Raw genomic sequence first — 24,169 nt, forward strand, 5'->3', positions numbered from 1 at the left:
AAAGAAGGGAAACTATGGGTGCTTATAGAACCAAATTTTTTAATTATGTATCTAGAAGTTACCAGATGTTTGGGAATTAAACAACAACATATGAATAAAAATTAATTATAAGAGAAATTTAATATACTTTATTTTTATCTTATTTTGTTTTGAGTCAAAATCCCACAGTGTTGCCCAGACTGGCCTTGGTCTTGGAATCCTTTGCCTGAGTCTACAGACTAGCTGAGATTCAAGTAAAAACATAAAGATCTTAGGATGCGCTCTAAGTAAAGCAGACAGAGAGAGAATTACATGTGTGTGTCTAAGATGGAAGACAGCTTAAAGTTGATCACCCACATTTCTACCGTAAGAAGCTTCGCACAAAGAACAAATGAAACTTAGTGTTGGTATAAACAGGCAGTAAAGATAAAAGTGTTTAAATTGGTGTCACAGGATCCAAAGGCAAGAAATACCAATGGAATTTTGATAACGGATCAGGAGACAGTCATAAGTACTCGGACTGGGAAAGAAAGTGTCCCTGGGCAGGCTCTGAGTCACCTAGCAGGCTGCTTCTCCCCAGGCCAGTACACTGCGATGTAATATTTGAGAACAAAACGTAAAGAACACCTTGGAATGTCTTTGAAGAGACAACAAAGGCAGGCTGTCTGCACCCTTCACCTCATCTCTACCTCCTGACAGTCTCTGATCCTTCCCCTTGTCAACTTGGTGGCCATAGGCAGAACAGCTTGGCTATCTGTACCTGCTCCTCAGGAGTTGAGGTTGTACACATCTTCCATGTAGGGTGGATATCGCCTGGTACAGCATCATGGTGGCCTCTTGAGGAAAAAGATCCCTTGATATAAGGGAGGGAATCCTTAGAAGGAGGCACTACTAGGCCAGAGCTCTCTCCCTGCCCTCTTTCTGGGAGGAGAGACTAACTGGAAGGAGACCTTTCATTCAACTAACCACACCATGTTGAGGGCTGTACTAATTTCCGGGGAAGGCACAGAGCAAATGGGGACACTTGGTTCTCTCCTGGGGATGAGGTTGCCTCCTGACCTTTTGTGGTACCTGAGGAGATAAGCGAGAACATTCTGAAAGAAAGAGAAAGAAGAGAGCCCTAAAAACAAAGCAGACTGCTGTCATAGAAGCCACGAGGGCCAGGGCAGCAAAGGACACAGACTGGAGTAAAATAACTGGATAAAGGAGACCCAGGGGAACTCAGCAGAGGTTGGAGGTGTGGCCTCGCTCTGGAAGAGAGCAGGTGCAGGATGCTGGAAAGGATGACTTATTGACCTCTGGAGGTCGATCACCAGCTTAAGGATGGAGACAGTCTTGGTAGCCATGGGGTGGGGGTGGCGGTCTGCTAGGGGATTGGTGGGCTACTCCCAGCCTCTCTCCTTGAAGGGGAGAAGTTGTGAAAGACCAAACTACTGCTTTGAGCCTACTAGGCTGTTTTTGTGTTAAACAATTGTATTTATTACCTTGTGGCTGAACAAGACACATTTCCAGAGTGGATATTTCAGAGAACTTACTGGACATTGCAGGTGTCTTGCTCTATTTAGAACAAGCACAAGGATGGCCTACGGAGCTTGAGATTTCTGGGCTGTGAGATTAGACATTCTGATCATAGACCTGGGGACCTCCGGCCTGTGTCTATATGCATGTGACTCTTGTGATCTGGTGACTGGATTCACTGTTGAAATCCTGCTCAATGTGAAGTTTTAGGAGGCGATGGAGTGGAACGGAATCCTCCTAAGAGAGGGGAGAGAGCTCATCCCATCCCTCATGTCCCTGAGGACACAGGCAAAAACCACTGTCTGGAGGAAGAGAGGGCTCCTCACTGGACACCGGTGGATATCCGTGGGTGCCTTATCTTGGACCACTTAGCTTCAAGAACTAGAGCTCCACTGTTCCTGAGCCTTGGAGTCCATGATATTCTATCAGAGCCACCTCAGCTTAGCCAGGACAGTTTTGAAAGAGGTGCCTTGGAGGACCCTTAAGACCTCTACCTTTCCCCAGAGAAAGTCACAAATCCTATGCATCTGGTCCATGGGTGAGAAGTTTGATACCTTTTTAGCCACGATAATCTCTGACTCAAACACTAATGCTTGGAGATATGATTTCACTCTCTAGGCTACTCTCTTGACTGCTAAGAAACTTCCCTCTCCTGAGGTTATTCAGAGGCTCCGAAAGCAACATACATTCCCCTCTGGATTTCTCTTCTTCCCTTTTCTTGCAGGTTAGCCTGGAACTTACTCTCTAGCCCAATCCTGATACCCCTGCCTCAGCCTCCTCAGTGCTAAGATTACAGGTATGAGCCACAAGTTAAATTTACCCTCCCCCTTTCTGAGCGTGGGACATTGAATGGACTCTGATGGCCAGTCTCTAGTTGTATTGATTTTTAAAAAGATTTTTTTCTTTTATTGAAAATAGATTTTTTCCCCTCAAATAATATGGCCTGATAATGGTTTCCCCTCCCTCTACTCCTCCCAGTTCCTCCACACCTCCCTCCTAGCTGGATCCACCCCCAATAGGCTTCTAAGGGATAAAATAATACACAATGTAATAAAATAAAAACTAACACATCAGAAAAGGCCAAAACAAAACAGACTCACACTCTGGAATCCCATAAAACCTCTAAACTGGGATATATATATATATATATATATATATATATATATATAAAACCAACCCATAGGGTTCAAAAAAAAAGGAAAGAAAAATAAATGAATATGTAAATAAAAGAAGCTATAAAAGTATTTTTACAAATGAATTCTGAATAGTTGACTAGCCTCTCAGTGGCACCTGAAAGTAACACTGTAAACAGTTAAATAGCTCCTGCTAACCGAAAGTCAAAATACCACATAAATTCTGAGTGCATAAATACACAAAAATATTTGGAAAAGTGAGAAAGGTGATTTTATTGCCTGTCTAATAAATCATACGCAGAAGTGATCTAGGCTAGCGAGTACCTTCATGCTTCAGAAGATGATGAATGATGGAGTCTCTGCTCGTGGTTAGGATCTTTAAAGAGATTCTTGGCTGTCAAGCCCCAGCTCTCCCACTGATCCCTGCCAGGCTGAAGGGTTACAAGACATTCTTTTAGGGCACCAACCCCCCACCCCCACAAGTCATCCTGAAAAGGCCTTGGCCAGCGCCCCCCCCCCTTTGTCAATCAGCATTCACCTAGTAGTCCTAGGGGGTGGGAGAAACCATGGCAACCGCAGTACTGGCAGGCAGGAAGCTGTTTACTGGTCTTGGAGTCCCTACGGTAAGGGTTAGGAAGCTAATGAGCCTTAGTCCCTACCCAACAGCCAGCCAAAAAGTTGGGAAGGAAAGCATTGGTATTCCGGGTGCTGATCAATCCAACACACGTTTATGGGTTCTCACTATGTGACGCATGTCGGGGGACAAAGGAGCAGCTCCGTCACCACCCACCACCCACCCCCGCACCCCAAGAGGAGTACCCCTGAAGTAGTGGGGAGAACTCCAGAAAGCTTACATAGCCTAGGAGCAGGCTGGAAGGGAGAGTGTGGAGGAGTGGGCTTGCATATAGCAGAGAGAAAATCTGCCACCGTGCACACTTTGAACTGGTCCAGAGGACTTGCTGAGAAGACAGGCAGGACAGACGGTCCAGGGTTAGAGAGAGTTTCTGCAATGCCCAGAGGCAAGGGCAAGCAAGTGGCTTTTGAGAGCAGCAGACCCTGGAGGCTGGGGGACCTTGACAGTGCAGATGTGAATGAGAGATCACCAGAGAAGATTGTGTTGAGGGCAGAGATGCAGGAAATCCAGTGACCCCAAAAGCCCATGGGTGCAGACAAAGCCACTAACCCCCTCCCAGCCCCCTTATTAATTAATTAGAAATAACTACAGAAATAACCAGGAAAATTGACGCCTAGTGAGACAGTCTACAGAGTCTAGATACTGCTACTGAACTTAACCCATTACTCCATAAAAGGCCCCAGCCGAGCCAGGGAGGCCAGACTATCTTGATTAGACTGTAGTGAGCGCTCTTTCCACCAAGGGTGTGCAGGGAAGCGCGTGTAGGAGCTTGACTTTCATCCCAACTGGAACCAGGTCTCTCTGCCCCTATGTCATGGTGTCTGTCTGGACTAAGGGATTGCCTTCCTAACCCTGTGTTGTACTGTAGGGGCCTCCACCAGTAGTCTCCCCACCCGGCTGTTGGGTCACAGTAGGAGCTGGAACTCTAGTTCTGTCTCCACAGCAGTAAGGAGTCTCCATATACCTTGGTTGTCAGTGGAGGCAAGTGATGTGTTTATAAAAAGATAAAGAGAGAGAGGATATGTTTTGGTGGATGTGTGATGAGGTATGGGGGGAGGGGGTGCCTCTGCAGGCCCATGCTGAGGCATCCCTTCCTCCTGAGGGACAATGGTATAGAGTTTATTCAGGGCATGGGGAGGGGAGTTGAGAGGGTAGGAGAGAGAGAGAGAGAGGGAGAGGAGAGAGGGAGAGGGAGAGGGAGAGGGAGAGGGAGAGGGAGAGGGAGAGGGAGAGGGAGAGGGAGAGGGAGAGGGAGAGGAGGGAGAGGGGAGGGGAGGAGAGGAGAGGAAGAGGGGAGGGGAGGAGGGGAGGGGAGGAGAGGAGAGGAGAGGAGAGGGGAGGAAGAGGGAGAGGAGAGGAGAGGGGAGGAGAAGAGAGGGGAAGAGGCAGGCCATGAGCACATGGGGCAGGGGAGAGAATGGAGGGGAGAAGGGGTGAGAGGACAGAGTGAGGACTGGAAGGCAAGAGCAAGGGGATGAGAGTGGAGGGGGCAAGCAGCCCCTTTTATAGTGAGTCAGGCACACCTGGCTGTTGTCAGGTGACTCTGGGGCGGAGCTTAGACAAAATGCTAAGAGCAAGTGCAAACTTTCCTTCCAAATGACTGTGTCCAGGAGCCACCTGCCTCTGCCTTTAGGGGAGATCTTGGAGAACATTGACCCAAATAACAAATTTTCGTGAAACCCACATATGCTCTAAATATATTTGGTACTCATTCTCATGTCATACCAAGAACAAGAAGATTTCAGTATTAATAACAGTCATCACCCATCATCAATCATCAATAGGGCTACATATAATCCCTAGCACTCCTGTAAAAAGCCAGGCATGGTGACCTGTGCCTGTAATCCCAGGGCTGGGGAGGCTGGGACAGATCTCTGCCTCGCTGAGTAGCCAGCCTAGAAGCAACAGTGAGCTCCAGGTTCCATAAGAGAGTCTGCCTCCAAGTTAAGATGGAGAGGGATTGAAGATAAATGGAACCAACTACTGGCCACCATGCACATATGCATATGCCCCTGCACACATATGTGCAAACACACATGAACGCGCGCGCACACACACACACACACCACGTACCCACACACCAAAAGAGTTCAAGCACCTGTAATAAGAATGCTTCAGTGAGCAATTACAAATGTGTTTGAAACAAATGAGGGAAAAGAAACCCTCAGTGGAAAAATGGGCAAATCCAGGGCTGGTGAGGTGGCTCGGGGCTAGCGTATGGGCCCCATGTGTATGAGACGTCCACTCGATCCACAGCACCGTAAACATGATGTAAAGGAGAACCAAGTGGAGATGTCAGAAACCACAGAAAACTAGCACAGATAGAAAGCCCTGTGGGAGGCCCAGAAGCAGGTGAGTACGAGATCAGGGGACTGCGGGAGTAGAGAGCGGTCTGTTTGAAAAGGGGGAAAATTCAGACTGGGGAAAAAAAGTTCCAGGAACCCTCATCTGAGAGGTGCCCCAGTGTTTCTGTGTCAAAAGCAGGACTGAAAAAGTTCACGGAAACAATATTTGCTGAAAACTTTGCAAATTTTGCAAGAGACCTAGCCTCAGAGCCAAGAAGTGAAGGCTGAGCAGAATAAACCCAAAGAAACGGAGCCAAGACATTACAATTAAACTTACTAAGTTACTTAGGTCATTTCTGCTTGAAGTAAATACCAGATAAAAAGAACCTGGAGCAAAGCAGGAGGGACAGACACATTTTACCGGACAAGGCAGGGGTGAGGGGAGCAGGCAAGCCGAGGTGACAGGGGCGCAGAATCAACACAGAATTTCTTTTTTCAGCAAAAAATGCCTCAAGTGCCAGACACACTTAGAATTAGAAATTGGAGACAAAAAGATGGTGTTTGAGTATAGCCTGGGTAAACACTGAAATCCTATCTAAAAGAACAAAACAAAATCCTTTATGAATGAAGGCAGCAGACACACATCAGAGGGAGTTCGTTGTTAGGAAAGTGGTTATGAAGGGTAAAGCAGCGTGGGAGCACATGCCCGTGATCCAAGCACCTCAGAAACCAACGTGGGAGGACTCAGTTTAAGGCTGGCCTGGGCCAGATAGCCAGATCTGGTTCAGCTTGGTCTGCATAGTGTAGTGGGGTCAAAGACAGCAAGTAATGACCGAGTGAAGTTCTCACATAGAAAGGAAAGACAGAGGAAGTCTACACCTAGAAAGCAAACACACGAGGAAGAACTAATGGCTCTTCTTGTATCTTCTGAATTATGTTGGATAACTCAGCCAAACAATAATACAGAAGAAATAATGAAAGGGTTCATCAGTGGGGAGGCAGAGGGGGTAGACTGGGAGGTGGCATTTCTGTATGTCACTCAAACTGGCAAAATGGTGACACCGTTTATGTGTATGATAAAATATGTAGAAAGTTTTCTTCTTAAGTGATTTAAAGATAAATACAGAAGGACTAGGTAAGTCAAAGTGAGAGTCTAAAGAACATAAGCAGGTCACAGAAAGGCAGACATAAAAAAATAAAGAAAAAAGAAAAAAAGGAAAAAGCAAAGTCAGGCTTCAGCCATAAAGTAACACCAAGGTTATTGGGCATAACTGGTTTAAGTGTTAATTAAAAGGTGGACCAACAGAATGAACTTTAAATTGACTCAGTTACATACCACCTAATAAGAAAATTTCCAATTTAGTGACACAAGTGGGTTGGAAGTATAAGGACAGGAAGGTTAGATTGTGCAAACATCAATTTAAAAAGAAGCCCCAGCTGTGTTAACGACAAGCAAAGATTTCTGGAGGGAGAGAGAGGCATCAGAACAGGGCAAATGCACCCACAAGGAAGACTCATAAATGTGCACACCAAATAAAACTGGGATGTAAAAACTGCCCTGTGGGCTGGGCATGGTGGCACACGCCTTTAATCCCAGCACTTGGGAGGCAGAGGCAGGCGGATTTCTGAGTTCGAGGCCAGCCTGGTCTACAGAGTGAGTTCCAGAACAGCCAGGGCTATACAGAGAAACCCTGTCTTGAAAACAAACAAACAAACAAACAAAAAAACAAAACAACAAAACAACAAAACAAAACAAAACAAAAATACTGCCCTGCAGTGACTTTTAGGAGTGAGGGACGTTGTCATTTTATGGCTTGATTTCCTATTTCTCAAAGATCCAGTCTAAGGTACAAGTAAAATGTATCTGAGGTTTTTCTCAGGGTTCTACAGAATAAGGGAGAAGCAGGTGGGGTGGTTAGCCAGCAGTAGGTCCCATACCACATGGGGTAGACATGTGGGTTCTGGTTTTGTTCTCTTTGAGGCAAAGTCTCATGTAGCCTAGGCTGGCTTTGAACTCATGTAGCTGAGGATGTCCTTGAACAGATCCTCTGGCCTCTGTCTCTGAGACATTTGGGCTGCTTGGGTAGCCGTTGGGCAGGTTAGGCTCCAGATTTTGCAGATACACTTGGTGTGAATCTTTGATGTTCATTATCTTAGTGACTTTGGACAAGTTATTGAACTTTTTACCCTGCAGGGTGAATACCAGATGCAGATAGATGATGCTACCATGGAAGAATGGAAGGGAGGAAGGGGGGGGGGTTCTTCATGGTCACTTCACCTCTAGGAGACAGGAAGAAAAATTAGCAGAAGAGAGAGGCACAGTTGCAGGTGGGTGGGCACACCAGATCCCAGGAAAAGATTTAAAAGTTGTAGCATCTAAGAGCTGAAAAGAAGCCCTTGGAGTTGATGTTCAGGTCTTTGCTGATAATGTCTTTGGTTCCATGGAGAGCATGGGCTCAAATTCAGTGCTGAGAAACAGGGCAAGGCTCTCAGAACAGTGAGGAGATGCAGTGGCCCAAGGGAAGGGACTCTAGTGAGGTTGAGGAATTTGAGAGGAAGGTGCTGAAGACCAAGGGGGGGACTGTTTCCATCCCTGGATTCTGGGGGGTGGTGCTGTGCACATGAGTGTGCAAATGTACCTTTGACATTCTGCCACCGTGCCAGGTATGTACTCAGAAGCACACATTCTAATACGGCTGCTGGGCCAGACAGTGGATCTGTTTTCAGTATTTAGTGGAAGCCCAGAACTGTTTTCTGTGGCAGCTGCACTGTCTCTCACCCTTCAGCAATGCAGTGGTTCCAGGTTCTCCACGGACTCTCCAGCACCTGTGTGTTTTATCTGCTATGTTGAAATAGGTATCCTATGAGATGTCAGGTGATGTCTGGTCGTAGTTTTGGCACATCAATGAAGAAAAGTATGGGGTATATATATATATATATATATATATATATATATATATATATACACACACACATATATATGTGTGTGTGTGTGTAGAAAAATATAGTGTACATATATGTTTATATATGTACATGCACACACATATATGTAATGGAATATTATTTAATCTTAAAAGAAAGATAACCCTATCTTAGGCTACAACATGGGCAAACCTGAGGAACGCTACCCTCAGTGAAACAGAAGGACACATGCCAAGTAATTACACTTCTGTCCTTTGATGAGGTGGCTAAGATTGTCTCATAGAAGTGAAGAATAGGGCTGGTGAGATGGCTCAGTGGGTAAGAGCACCCGACTGCTCTTCCGAAGGTCCGGAGTTCAAATCCCAGCAACCACATGGTGGCTCACAACCATCCCTAACAAGATCTGACTCCTTCTTCTGGAGTGTCTGAAGACAGCTACAGTGTATTTACATATAATAAATAAATAAATCTTTAAAAAAAAAAAAGAAGTGAAGAATACAGGGTGGTGTCCAGGGCTGGGGAGGGGCTTAAGGACACTATTGATAGTTTAATTGGTATGAAGTTCCAGTGATCATAGACTTTTAAGCTCCACCAGAGACTTGTGGCACACTGTGTCTACAGTTGTCAAGGTGATAAAGTGCCCTCCAGCATTTGTGCAGGTGGTGGATAGCACATTTAATGTTTTTGTTTGTTTGTTTGTTGTTTTGTTTGCACAGAAATAAAGGGACACCAGGGAACTTTTGGGAGAGATAGATCGATCACATGTTACCTTGAATTGGTGGTAGGATCCCAGGTATTCATAGAGTTCAAAACTCATCAAAATAGACATATTAGCTACATCCAGATCCATGTGTGTTAATCATACCTCAAAGGGGAGGAGAGGGGGAGAAGGGAGGGAGGAAGGGAGAAGGGCCCGTCTGTCCTCAAGAGCAAGGAAGTCATTCCAAGCAGACTGGGATTGTACCCAAGGCTGCAATGTCTGTCCCTGAAAGCCCCCTCCTCCTTTTGGTTTTTATTTGATACACATTCAAAAGAAAGGGACAGCGGAGGAGAATCAGGGATTATAAAGGCTGACGATCTTATTCAGCACAATGATGGAATCATGGGTGTTTTGAAAGGTTAGTTTCTGCTTTCTAAATCGGCACTAGCTTGTTTATAGATGGAATGTCTGGGATTGGCTTTACCTTGTGGGGACTCCAAGGATTGCTTCTTTGTGCTTAGAGAGAAGCTCTGACGCAGGTCTCTTAGGAATCGGAGTGTCAGGCACTCCTATGCTTAGCTCATCGTTGACTGGGTGTCCTCCAGTAGACGTCATTTGGGACGGTGAAGCATTGAGCAGCATGCTAACAGTCCCTCTGGCAGAGAGATTGTGTTCCTATTTCATTATTCTCAAGAGTGACCAGCCTGCACTGACTCGCTCACGCCTACTGGGAAGCCTGTGTGTCCAATCTGGAAATCCCTGGGGAGAATGGCATTTCCCCATCCCTGGGTGTGGGGTACAGGTGCTCAGTCACTGTGAACCCGAGGGCTCGGGTGACAGGTCCTGCAAGGTCAGTTTTGTCTGAGGCTGCTACTTGCTGGGTGTTGTATGAGGGTTGCACAACAGTACTCAGTGGGTGAAGCTGATGGCAGAACCTGAGAGACAAAGAGCCTACAGGAAGACATTTAGGTCATGGAGCATGCCCGAAGAAGGGGTGAATGCTGGTCTTCTGGGAACCCCTAGGTTGTGATAAGCAACGTGACACATCCCCTGACTCACTGTCTCTCTCTGCCTTGCATATGATCCCTCCCTCTCACACCCACTCCCACCATGAAGCTGTCCTCCATGACCTGATGACTTAGAAGGCCCTCAGTGTTCAGCAATGCTAGAAACCTCCAAGTCACAGACTCTCTGACGCCTTGTCACAATATCACAAAATGAACAGAGATATTTGTATTAGACTTCCTCCATCTTTACTTTAAAAAGGTATTTTTTTTCCACACAGGGTCTTAATATGTAGTCCAGGATAGCCTAAAACCCATTCACTATGTAGCCAAGCTGACCTCTTCTTGCCTCTGCTGCATCCTAAGGAGCACCCACCATCAAGGTTGAACTGACAGAGAAGACATTTCCCAGAGTTCCATGAGCATCTCTCTCCAAGCTGAGGGCACTAACCTCAGCCTCTGTTGGTGCCTATACCTGTAGGCACCAGTACCTATAGTAACTGCTACCTCTCCACTTAAAAACTTACTAACACATCACATCTCTAGTGCTGAAGGTGTGGGGCCTGGAGGGAACAGAAATGCACGGTGTACACAGGAGCTGAAACAACAGGGTCAAGCTTTATTGGCGTGATCATATTCATGTCTGCACTGTTCACCATAGGTGGAAAGGCTCATTTTAAAAAGGGTCCCACTTCCTTCGATTCCATTCATATTCAGCAATCGGTGATGTATATTGTCCAGTGAACACATCCCACCTTAAGAGCACACACTAGTTCATTAAACTGTCCTCAGACAGAGTGAAAACAATATTTATAATCTGCTAGACCCTTTACAAGTTCAAACTTTAGATACTTGGGGTGCACTTGTAAAGCTAACTTTATATATATTTTTTCCAGGTAAGGAAGGCCAGTCATTAAAAAAATACTTTATATAAATTCAAAGTCAGAACTAAAATATTCATTCCTATAAAAATATCTTACTGATAAAACTATTAATTTTTAGATAAATTGTTCTTTATAAACAAACAATTTATATAAGGTTTCAGGAAATACTAAGTCATACCGTTCGCATAGGGCTTGTCCGGGTGACTCCAAGGCCCAGTTGTCACGAGGGCTTGGTTTTCAGAGATAGACCACAATTTTGACTTATATTGTGTATGAACAGCTCAGGTGTTCTACAGTAATCGAACTCAAGTATCTACTTTCTATGAGTCACTTATAGACAAACTCTTGACCTAGAGGAGGAGTTGTCAGATCGATGTCGTCTACAAAGAGGGTACATGCTCAGAAGGGCTCACCTACACTTGACCTTGAAGGGCTTAACTTGGGAAACTTGTGATCGCATTCTGGCCGCTATCTGAGATCAGCTCGTTCATTTCATTCTGCTTGCTCTCTTTCAGGGCATGGTTGGGGTGGTTTCTCTGCGCCTGTGTTCTTTTGGATCTCCTAAAGCACAATTTGAGCAGCAGGTAACACAACTCGGCCACATTGAGCAGCATGCAAATCACGGATGCGGAAATCATAAAAACAGTGAACACCGTTTTCTCGGTTGGCCTCGAAATGAAGCAGTCCACGAGATTGGGGCAGGGGTCAATGCCACATTTCAGTACCCAGGGCAGGTGGTACCCATTGTAGAGGAAGTAGAACACATACATGAAGGCGGCTTCGAAGATGATGCGGAAGAAAATGCTGCTGGTGTACGTCCACCACAGGGAGCCCTCAATGCGCACCTTCTGCCGTTTGATGTCCTCCAGGTCCTTAAATTCGTTTCTCTTCTCCCCACGTATAAACTTTCGGGCAGTTTCATGTCTGTAGTAGGCCACATGCATGGCCACCAACAGGGCTGGGGTAGACACAAAAATCAGCTGCAGGGCCCAGAGCCGGATGTGAGACACCGGGAAGAAATGGTCATAGCAGACGTTCTTGCACCCTGGCTGCAGAGTGTTGCAGATAAAGTCCTCCTGCTCATCACCCCACACTTCCTGGGCAGCCACCACTAGGATCATGACTCGGAAAATAAAGATGACCGTGATCCACACCTTCCCTATGCTGGTAGAGTGCTTGTTCACGCCACCGATGACAGTGTGCAGGGTCCCCCAGTCCATCGTGCAGGCTTATTCTTAAACATATAAAAAGAACCAAGCTAATTAGTAGAAGGTACCTCAGAATTATCTGACCAATACCATAGTGAAATTACAAGGTCATGTGAATCTAAGCAAGTCTCAACCGCCTAGTCTGCTATTTACTGTGTTTTTCTGAGAAGGAATGCCCATGATAAAGATGTCTCTCTTTCTGACTACAAATAAGAAATAGTAGACAAACTTCATTTATTCCCTCTATGAGACAACATCAACCAGATAACTCCCTGATTAGGTGAAGGGTTTCAATAAGTTACTGCAAATAGATACTTGATTTCACATTCTGCATAATAACCGTGCCTTTCATGTGCAAAGTAAGTCACGGAAATTCAACTGAACACAGGTTGTACATTAGGTTGCTGTTTGACCTTAACTCGCCAACACAGGTAAACAAGCACACACACCAAAGTTCCTTTTCCTCACTATGTAAACACATACCTTAGATCAGGGTGGTTTTATTCAAGGACCCAGGTTTTAGTCATTGGGCAGCTTACCCAAGCCACAAAACACAGCAAAGATCACTCATTAGAATCACATATTCTGGTTAACTCAGCAGACTACAGCGAAGCAATGCCATTAATTGACCTCTTGGAGTGTATATTTATATTTTTAGCTTGAACGGCCCATCTGCTACAATCACGTGCTCTTTGGAAAGTTAATATCTTCAGCTACCTCTTCCAAAAGAGAATCACAAGATTTGACACAAACTCTCTCCTTGTTCTCTGGTGGAAGCAGGCCATGTGTCGGCTGTTGCTCAAAAAAAAATACGGGTGCCGTTGTACTAGGGACCACAGCAGCCCAGGGCTGCCCTCCCTTCTGAGAGACTGGTTTGACAAAGAAAAGACCTTCTTCCATCTAAAGCATCTAAGGTCCTCAGCCGTCCTAATCCTGGGACCCTCTAAGACAGTTCCTCATGTTGTGGTGACCCCCCCCCAACCATAAGCTTTATTTGTGTTGCTACCTCATGACTGTAACTTTGATTCTGTTATGAATCATAATGTAAATATCTCTTTCTTCCAGTGATCTTGTGAACCCAATGAGAGGCTCCTTTGACCCCCAGCTTGAGAACTGCCTCTCTATGGTGGTAACTCTTGCTGTTACTGATCCTCAGGGACTTTCACATCCTGCATCCTGATCACACTCACTTCCCAATCCTTCCATGTTTGCTCCCCATTCTTGTGCCCTCCCCCTAAAAGTAAAAATGAAAAGAAAAGTTAAAAGAAAAGAAAAAGATAACCATTATCTATATACTCACTAGAGCATGATCAAACTCTCAGTGGCCTGCCCCCTCAAAAAGAACTCAGTCCTTCCCTCACTGCACCCTGCCCAGAAGCCATCAGTTGTAGAGAGCTAAGTTCAGCATCCTAATCACACTTTTAAAGAGTTCCCTTCAGTGGCTTTCTGTCTACAAACAGCCACTTCTTATCCCACATGACCAAGAAGAAAGAATTGGTTGGCAAGCTCTAAAAAAAAAAAAAAAAAAAAAAAAAAAAAGGTGTGTATGAATGTAGGGTAATGAATGACACAGACCAGACACTGGACATCCTTGGAAACAAGGATCCTCAGGCAACTTTTCATCCACTTGGAGGGGATAAGAGAGTCACCAAAGTCCTCTTGTTGCTGGTCTCAGGAGAATTTTCTCTTCTAAGTGGGTGAGGAGCACTGGCCCCTCCCCCCAAGTTAACCATGGTCATTGTCTAACCGTACCAGGTCCTGACCACGTACTGTGAGTACAAGAGAGGTGTCACCAAAACAGGTGGATTCTCCGAGCCACGCCGAACCTTAGCTAAAGCCTCAACCCCAGGACAGGTGTTAAACTGATGCAATGATTTTAATTTAGCCTGGACTGGTTAAATCTTAATGTTTTTAATAAAAAGAAGAACTGAATTTCATCATCAAGGATTTGTAAAAGTGGAGGGAGGAGGGTTTTATAAAATTGTGTCTCTTGTTAAGGGCGGGTGATGGTGAAGGACCTAAAGCCACAGAGAGATGGGGACAACTCAGATAGAAGGTTAATGGAGAGGCCTAAATCTGTAAAAAAAAAAAAAAAAACGGAAATGGGAAGACAAGAGTAAAACACTGTGAAAAGGAGAGAAACACCATGCTCAAAGTACCAAACAGTAGTGGGTACAGTCTTGGATTATATTGCTATGGTTAGCTTTGGGCGCTGTTTTTATTTCTGAGACAGAGTCTCATATAGCCCAGACTGGCCTGACTCCGGATTCTTCTTCCTGTACCTCCTGAATGTTGGGTTTACAGGCATGCTTCACAGCAGACAGTACCATTTTAATTGTCAACCCATAAAACGTATCTATTTGTTTATTCCTAATGCGGGAATAGAACCCCAGAACTTTGTGCTAGGTGAACAATCTACCAACGGAACTCTATCCAGGAGCCTGACCTAGGATACTTTCTGTTTAACCCCCAGCAGAGTTCTAAAATGACAGCCTGTAACTATTTTGTAAGAATTGGTAACAATTATCAGGGCAATGGCATAGACAACATCTTAGGTATAACTAGTGTTGGGAGACATCTCATAACATCAATAACATAGTTGATCCTTACAGTTCATTTAATAGAGCACCACAACTCCGTAGTTGAAGGAGTACCCGAGCTCTGTAGGAGGAGCTCTGCTATCAACACGACATTAATGGCTTTCCTCTTACTGTGGAAAAATGACTGAGGCTACATGAGAACCGAGTGTCCAGGCTCCCATTTCCTGGTATTCCTGGGCACCAGTGGGAGTGTAAGCAGGTGGTGCAATCTTGAATGAGAGTCTCTTATTTCACAAGGGGAGCAGCTAAGAGGCCCAAGGCAAACTAGTTTGAGGGTCTGGACTGTGGGCACCTGGCAGTAATGTTGGCAGCTGTAGCAGAAAGATTCAAATTCTGGGCTGATCTGGAATTGAGAAGCTGAGCTGAGTGTTTAGTATTAACAGCAATCTGGGGGTTTGAAAACATGGAATAGGCTCTCCATAAAACTATGATGTTCAGCCCAGAAGCCTGTAGTTAGAGGTAGGCCAAGTCCCAACAGGCAGGTCCCTGGGAAGCCGTAGTCCCAAGGCTCCACAACTTAAGAGTATTAAATATTCTCTTTTATTTAGTACATACTCCATGCCTCAAACAGTTTCACTGCCCACCACAAGTATCTGTGTGATTAAAAAAATTTATCTTAAATAATATAAATTATGAAAATTAAGTTTTAGTCCTTGCCGAAAGCCACCGTATTAAAATTCCTTACGTGTTGCTTCCATGCTCTGGAGGCACGTCAGTAAGTGATTTGGGGATCAGAAGTGTGTAAGTCTTGAACTTCACACACACTTTGCCACAGCTGTTCCCTCATGAGGCCTTGCTTGTTTTAAAATGTCCTCTCCTTAACCAACGAGCACATAACTCTCACAGTTTGTTCACCGACTTGCCCGATGGATGCGTTTTATCAAATAAAACCTTTCCCTTTCCCCAAGGGCTGCAACGTCCATGGAGTTTGAATGGCCCTGTTGTTAGGGGGCTGCTTCCTCTGTAAGCTTTCTATCATATCCCTTGTCCCTGATCACCTGACATCTAGGAAGCAAATGGATCAAGGTTTCAAAGGACCAGACAGGGCTTGAATGAATGTTGAGGAGCTGAGGTCAAGAGATCATGTTGTCTCCCTAAGAATATTGGTCCCACAATCCTAGAAGCAGGACAAGCAGAGACAAATGCTGGGATTAGCATTAATCTTTGTCCCCTATGACCCTGGGCCTCCAAGACTTTCTTTCTATCAGCCTATCATACCTAAATAAAATATAATTGATTTTTAATACACCTACTTAATTTATTATTAAGAGCCAAGAATTTAGCTGTGTGTGGCGGTGTGTACCCATAATCCCAGCACGTGGATAGCTGGGCAGAAGGATTAGAAGTTCCAGGCCCTCTTGGGCTACAGGAAAACCTATCTCAAACAAATACTTCAAACCGAACAAAAACCACAAAGGAAAGAAACCTCAATGATGATTCTAAACCTTCAGAGAAGTGGTTTTCAACTTTCCTGTGACCCATGACACACGTGTCCCTCACGTGATGACCCTAGCCATAAAATTATTTTTGTTGCTACTTCATAACTGTAATTTTGTTACTGTTACAAGTCATAATGTAAATAGCAGATATTTACAGGGGGCTTAGGCAATCCCTGTGGAGAAGCAGGCTGACCCTGAAGGGGTCATGACCCACAGCTTGAGAACAGCTGCTTTACAGGAAGACGTGGAGTTCGAAATCACCAAGGAAAACAAGGTTAAGCTTAAATATTGGCATGTTTAGCCTACTGGTCACTCAAGACAATCGGGTAAAAAGCAGGGCACCCAATACAAGGCACCTTCCTGAAAAGCAATAAAGGAGGAGGGAAAAAGAGGGCTGTTAACTATTTTCTGTAGCTCACTCTGGCCCTAATTGGCTGCACCAAAGGCATGAGGTGACCTTGAGCTAAGTCCTCTCCATCAGTGAAATGGCTCTAGCAGTTTCTTTCTCTAGACCATGTCATTCCTGAGGGAGTCTTCCAAAAAGCCTTGGGTATCTGTCCTACACAGCAGTTTTGCAGGGGCCCAAAGCAAGACAGTGGAGATCACCTTCAAGTGTTAGGAGTTTAAAGTGAAGAATAGTTTGGGGGAGGGGGTGGTTCCTGAGCCGTACACTGCCCTATACATGACTTCAGCTCCAGGGAAAGCCTGGTCGGTTTTAGGAAACTCTTCCCTGCCCAGAGAGCCCCATGAGGAGTGGATGTGGTGGACAACTGAAGATTAGAGGACTCGTCCCTCCAGTCCTGCCTTCTCAGTGAGCAGAGGCATCCTGGCCAGTGGGAAACAGACTGAAGATGGGGCCTAGAAAGCTCCTGCATCCTGTCACCCTGTTGTCCTTGCAGGTACACAGAACCTCGAGGCATCTTCGGTCAGAGAGGAGAGGAAGTAGCCGCCACTCTGAGGGAAGGTCACTAAAGCAGAAGTCATTTCCCAAATTCCTGCAGCCCCCAGAACCCTTTGCAGCCTTCCGTGAACAAACACCCACTTCGCTTCCATGCTTCAGTGGGATCAGAGCTGGTGGGAGGGGCTGTTTCAGTGAAAATCAAACTATTAACTGTTTCTTTGTACACCAGAGAGGTTCGTTTAATCTGACAGCTTCCTGGCTTGCCTATAAGGAACAAATAAATAGATATGCTTAGCCCCATAGATGTCACTTTACAAGAATGTGGTTCCATTTAGGTTTAGGAAGACAAATCGCATCTATTTCTGTGATGTATTGAATTACAGTGCATAACTCTCTACTCATTCTTGATATTGTAATTCCAATGTTAAATATTTACCACTAAAGATACAACGGTGCTCTCACTTTTGGGCCACACTATTATGAAGTGGTTCTGTCCTTCCTTTGACATTTCAAATAAGCTGGGTCTACTTTTGTCCCAGCAGTGATGTGATTCCTTGATCATTTTTACAATCCTGTTTTGAGAGAGGTCTTGCTATGTATTTCTAACTGACCTTGTACTCCTAGAGAGACCTCAAACTCATGGTAATTCTCCTGTCTCAGCCCTCAAGAAGCTATATAACATAATAACCGGCTTTTGAAACTTTTGGTATTTGAAGGCTGAAGACAATTTTATTAGAGTTGAAGAGAAAACCTCGGGGCAGGTGAGTTGTCATTGTCAGCAGCTGCCAGGAGGAAGAGGGGCGGGCAAGAGGAGCTAAAGCCTTGCCTTCGGTGTTACACCTGCCTGTTCGGCAAGGATGATCTGAAACGCGTTACTTTGGAATTTAACTACAGCTGGCTAAATCATGTCATTTTAACTCCACGGAAGAGAGAACCCAAAGGAAGGCCCCCAGCACACAGAAAGAGCTTTCTTTTTTCTAGATCAATCTACAGTACACTTTGAAAAAAAAAATCACTTGGTGATGACTTAATAGACCCAAGAGGAAAGCACACTCTTCTGTAGAGCCAAAGGGATAAGAAAACCAGGTTCAAGCAAAACACCCAAACCTGAGTCTGTTTCTCAAGGGCTTCCAGTGCGTCCAGCTCAAGAGTCACTGCAAAATTCCTCTGCAAGGACTTCTGTCTTTCCCCCCTATTCCTCTGGACATCAGCAGTGGTAGTGGTGGTGGCACTGCACTGCTGCTCTGTTTAGGGTCGCAGTGGGAATGTCACCTGTTGAATGAAAAGAAAATCATTGCTGCCAATGTTGTCAAGTTCTGCGCAAATCCATTGGACGAACTTTGTGTCACGAGAAGCATGAAAGGGTAAATTTGGATGTTGTCAGTTTCCCACGCTTTGTACTCCTCTGCCCCATGAAAGACTCTCTCCAGGGTAGCTTTCTTTCCCTGTTAATCACAACAGTAGTGGTGGTGATAATAATCCACTATCCCGAACCTCAAATTCAACCTCCAAGTATGAAAAAAGTGGTAGAATTTGAAAAGCTGGGTACAGCCACCTTCCCAAAACCAGAGTTTAAAAGAAAAAAGCAAATCTGAAAACTGAAAAGTCATCCTTTAATCAAGAAATCTCTAGAAATCTCAGGTGACCCAAGAGACAACCTGATAGTCCAGTTTGAATTTTAATGACGCAAACCATCAGGATCTGTGATTTCAAAACGGTGAGTAGTGATGGCATCAGGTTTAGGATTCATATACCTTGTCAACATCCACTGGCGCCAACGAGACCTTTGCTGCGCCTTTACATAGAAGAATGGCCAAGCCACAAAACTGTGTTTCTTAGTCCACTGAGCTCCAAACCACAATTAACTTCAACATCCCTTCCATAGGCCCTTCTTAGCAGCTGCCTGTTCCAAGCAAGGCTCTCCCCTCTCCAAACACTTCCTTTAGGTTCAATTACAATTAAAGAACTCTGAAAGAGGCAGTGGGGGCTCCTGGGGCCCAGTTCCACCCTCCCAGATCAAGCAACAGCTCCTGAAAATCCTGCCTAGGACAGTGTAAGATTATGGCCCCCGGGACCAAGAAACTTGAGTTACAAACAATCTTCCCATGATTGTATCCCACCTAACCAATGCACACAAACCTAGACTCTGGAATTTTCAGACTGAGAATGTACAAATCTGAGTTTTCTTTCTATTGATGAAATCGTTGAAAGACCCTACCCAACTCTTCTCCATATCTCACACTCCAAGAGAAAAAACAGAAATAGAGAACAAAGTCACCATGGGGATTTACCTTTCAATAACAGCCACCAGTGTGACCTGGGTTGGTGATCAGTCTTGTGGGTCTCAAGTCGCCCTGTGAGGTGAACTGGAACCCTTTGCACCCCCAGTTATGTGACAGGAGGCTTTCTCCATCACCTCCTCCCTTTCTTGGCAGAGTTCAGACAGCACCCCCCATCCCGCCCAAAGACTCTGCTGAATCCAAAGAGCTGACAAAGCTCTCCACAGGGGCCGTTCTGAGCAGCATCCTGCAGTTCTAAGGAAACTGCATCAGGACAGGACGTTTTTCTTCTAGAACACTGCTTGGATTCTGCTAGAACTGGGGCAAAGAAACCATAGCATCTACTTGAAAGAAAACAAGACTGCAGCGTTAAACTTAATCAGGCATGAACGGACTAAAGTCTCCTGGTTGGTGTCCCTTACCGCGGCTGCAGGTCCACGGACTTTCCAGTGTCCATAGCTGTATGAAGGCCACACTCTCTGAGACCGGAGGCCTGGTCCCCAGGAATAGAAGGGAGCCCAAGACTGCAAAACCCAGGCTGCTAACACCTGGGACTAGGCTCATTCAGGAAGTATTACCAGCGTCGGAACTTTTTAATCCGACATGTCACCAATTACTTTTAATTACTATTGTGCACTGTACTGTCATCTTCTTTTCATAAGTCCCCGAGTCTTAATCATGCAGCCTGAATGGGCATTTCTCTCCAAGTCGCAGGGTTTGACTGACCATAAACATCATTCCTTGCTCTGCTTTTCTGCCCGCTCACCAAATCGGTGACAGCCCAAAACCAGCAAAGGAAATGAGAAAAGGGACTTAATCCGGACTCTGGTCACTTTAAACAGCCTGGTGTATTTATAAAACCTGTCGTGCAAGTCAGAGGGGCATGGTGCATGCAGAAGTCAAACTAGTCCATCCCAGTTCCTGATGCAGGGCACGAGGGAGGGGGCGGCGCGGGTGACAACCACCCCGCCGCAGGTTCCAGTCCCTGGTGGGCGCGCAAAGGCGGGATGCCGATGGGAGGCAGATAAGGATGCTGGCAACCCCCCGCCTCCCCCCCCCCCCGCATGGTCAAGACTCTGCTGGTAACGGCCGGGCCACCTGGAGATACTTGCCACCCCCTCGTCCCACAAATCTGGCTAGAAAGGGAACAGACCACTTCCTTTACCTGCCCGGGCTTCTCGGAGGAAATGCTCCCACTCGCGCTTACCTGCTCGGTGGGAGCCCGCTCCAGGCTCGCAGCGGCACCCAGGGCTCCTACCCTACGCGTAGGTTGGATCAGGCGCCGGCGGTTCGCGGCGGGAACGGAATCGGGCACAGTGCGGGTGGAGCCCCGGTTTCCACCTGCGGCTTCTTTTAACCGCGCCCCCACCCCGCCTCTGCCTGACGCCGCACGGGAGGGCTGCGGGAGAGGAGCTTGGGCACACGACGCCTGCTGTGGTGCGCACCGCCCTCTCTCCCGGACAGAGGAGCGGGGCGGGTCCCCTTCTGTGGAGCAAGGGGCAGGGGACCTTCCCTGTAGAGCCAGGTCTTAGGGGTAATATATTAGGGCACTCGTTGGGAATCTTCTTCTGAAGCCAGGGACCACAACCACTGCGAGTGTCCCCTAGGAGAGACTCCAGGTGTAGGCTGGTCTTCCCTTGGGTTGGGGACAGAAGGCTTGTCCCTTCTTGTGGATGTGGGTGGAGCGTGGACCGCGATGGGCAAGCTCAGCCAGATCCCATCAAGGACAGGGAAAAGTTGCCCGCTGGGTCCTTGCTGGGGCTGGACACTGGAGGGCCCTTAATGAGGTGGGGGCTGTCCAGAGTACCGGGAACAAGCTTGTGGACCCAGCTAGTAGTGAGTCGCTCCTGTTGGCCATCCTGGTAAGAAGACAGCTGGTTTGTTTTCATCCTTTCTAGACCCTTTGGGCACCCTCTCCTCTAGAGCAGCCTGGAGGTTCTTTATTCCTTAATGACCACTTAGGAGTCTCATAGGTTTGTTTTTATTAGTCATCTGAATCCCTTCCTGCATCATCCAGGGAAGGGGAGTGGACTTCCCTCTTGAGAGATCCCACTGTGTCTGCTGTGACATCAAGGGCAGGGTAAGGTCAGGGCAACATAAAGGGTGGTACAGGGGCTGGAAATGTTGGAAGCCATGTAAGGACCTGGTTTTACAGGGCCTGCCCTGTGCTACTTCAGACAAGACTTGTAACATGTGTAACTTGGTTATTTTACAAAATTGGTTGGCAGGTATGTTCTTACCTGTTGGGTCATATTCTCACTTTAGCTACATTCTACCTGTTGGTTCACGTTCTCTCACAAAACAAGAGTAATAGTGCTTCCTGAAATGTCTCTCCCAGGTCATGGAGGTTGAGTCAACACTTTGTAAAAACCCACCTTAATAAAATACTTGAACCAGAGTTCTCGGAATTGAACCCGAATCATGAAAATTTGGAGCATGCAGATGGTCTCTGGAATGACCTTGAACCCAGGGATGGAGACAAAAACAAGGCAGCTGTAGGCTGCCCAAGGTGTCCCTCCCTGCCTCCCACAGTCTGACTACAACACATTCTTAGTTCCTTCTCCACCTCACCTGAAAGCACACATGATCCAGGCAGGCTCACCTGTGGTCACTTCCCCCTGAGCAGATTGTAAACTTCTTTGGGGATCATCAATATATTTTTAAGTTTTAAGTTCTTGCTTTCTTCATTCCTACAGTAATGGTCACTTTGCACATAGTAGGCATGGATCCACAAGGATCTGTGCATTGCTTAACAGAGCTGAACCAGCACAGCAGATAATCCCGAAGGACAACTCTTGCTTCTTCCTATAGAATACATATTACTCCCGTTCTGGCTCCTGTACAGCAGTACACAGGGTAGGCAGGTGGAAGATGCCCCAGGACCACACAGGACAGAAGTCAGAAGAAAGAGCCCAGAGGATTGCCTTATCACACAGATGTCCAAAGAGGAGCACACTTGACACAGAAAATCACGTCCTTCTTGCTCACATCCTCTGTGCCAGCGCAGAGGCCTTTGATTTTTTCACATACGTCTAGGCACCGTTAGTGGTCAGTGTTCTCTTCTTGTCAGGCAGGTTTACTGCAGCAATGATCTGATGAGTTTCTCATCAGGAAACTGAGGTCAGTTAAACATCATGTGGGAAGGCTACAGAGATGCCCAGAGTAGGGGCGGACCAGGTGGCTTTGTGTGTCAGACATGAAAACATTCAGGGGACAAATCTACCGTCTCAAAGCATCAGACCACCCCGAGACAGACCCTTGTAGACTTGGTTGGCAACCAGAACTAACCTGAATAATGCCTTCCCTCTGCTTCGCCATTGTGAGTTCTAAGGCCCCAAGTTTAACCGGCAAGAGATGTGTGAAGTGTGGATTCTGAAACACGAGACAAGAGATGAGCACGAGAGGCTCGTGAGAACATTTCTGCCCTCTTGTTCCTTCGCAAAAGGAGGGGGAGACTCTTCACTGCCCCTGCCTGGCAGCGGGTGCATGGAAGGGACAGAGCCCTGCCCCAATGCTCACATTGTCACTGTCCAGTCTGGAAACGCAGAACCAGACTGCGTTTGTCACTGGCGTAGTTCTCCATGCCAGGGAGACAAGAAAATGTGTGTTCTTTGAAAGAAAAGCAAACATTTGTGTACTCATTCCGCAACAGGCCCAGATTGTATTTAGCAGACCGTCCCTTGTTGGGGTTCATCTGGTTCTGTGCACGGGATTGACTGGGGGTTAAGTACTTTGAGAGAACGGCCCGGCCATGGGAGTGGAGAGTTGTCTTCTACATATCAAAGACACATAACTAATGAACCGCACCCTCCCTCCCCCGCTGCTGATGCCCACTGTGCCAAGTGGCTGAGGTAGTAGGTGTTGCCACTACAAGATCGCTCTGTTCCCCCTTCCATGGAGTACTTCTCTGAAGGAGATCACCTGCACAGCCCACACCATCTGTTAGTTTATGCAGATGAGATTTGTCCCCTTTCCCAGCCACTTCTTCACCATGTCCTCGTGGGGATCGGCTCTGCACCGTGAGGATGGGCTCTGCACTTTGGATGACAATCCAGTGCTGCCTTCATTGTTTTGTTGTTTCCACTTTTTCATTCGCCTAGGGCTTCCCTTTGCTGCGCACCCACAGTGGTGCATATGTGTTTCTGCTGCAGCCCTTTCTATCTGTGGCTGTAAGATGCTGCAGGCTCACTTCAGATACTCCCGGCTGCAGCCCTGGAATCAGGCATTTTTCTAAGGCGCTGTGTCCCTTTTCTGGAGTTCCCCTGTAGGATGCGTGCTTATTTGCAGAGTTCTGGTTGGTCTTCCTGCTCTGTGTGAGAGACTCTCACTGTCGGCATCCTCTGGCTCTTCAGTCGCCTGGACTTTGGGATCCCAGCAGTGTCAGGTGAATGCATCTGAGAAGTGTTTGTGGGACTGGGGATGTAGCTCAGATTGGTACGGTTGCCTAGAATGCACGAAGCCCTGGCTTGGATCCCCTGAATAATCCAAACTACGTGTGGTAGTAGATACCTGTAATCCCAGCATGCAGAAGGAAGAGGTAAGAGGATCAGAAAACAGTATCTTCCACCATTTAGTGAGTTTGAGGCCAGCTTGAGTTATTTGATGGTGAATTGTTATTTGAATGTTATTTGCAAACATTAGAAGAATCTGGTTTAAAACAACAACAACAACAAGAGTAGCTCT

At 46.4% G+C, this 24,169-nt stretch overlaps 1 protein-coding gene across 2 annotated transcripts; it reads right to left on the minus strand.

The window, feature by feature from the left end:
• Window positions 1-10,750: 10,750 nt before the first annotated feature.
• Gjb6 (gap junction protein beta 6) lies at window positions 10,751-21,086 on the minus strand. Of its 2 annotated transcripts, none has more exons than XM_021182278.2 (3): window positions 20,694-21,086; window positions 18,315-18,479; window positions 10,751-12,293 (listed from the first exon to the last, which is right to left on the minus strand). In XM_021182278.2, exon 3 carries the CDS (start codon window positions 12,277-12,279, stop codon window positions 11,494-11,496), a length of 786 nt encoding a protein of 261 aa, XP_021037937.1. In that variant the 5' UTR covers window positions 12,280-12,293; window positions 18,315-18,479; window positions 20,694-21,086; the 3' UTR covers window positions 10,751-11,493. The 2 variants fall into 2 exon arrangements, with proteins under 2 accessions (XP_021037937.1, XP_029324594.1); XM_029468734.2 differs by lacking the exon at window positions 20,694-21,086 and adding an exon at window positions 19,499-19,644.
• Window positions 21,087-24,169: the final 3,083 nt, after the last annotated feature.

The sequence above is a fragment of the Mus caroli genome, unplaced genomic scaffold, assembly GCF_978045245.1.
Source record: "Mus caroli unplaced genomic scaffold, Mus_caroli_1 scaffold_12, whole genome shotgun sequence".
NCBI classification, from domain to species: Eukaryota; Metazoa; Chordata; class Mammalia; order Rodentia; family Muridae; genus Mus; species Mus caroli.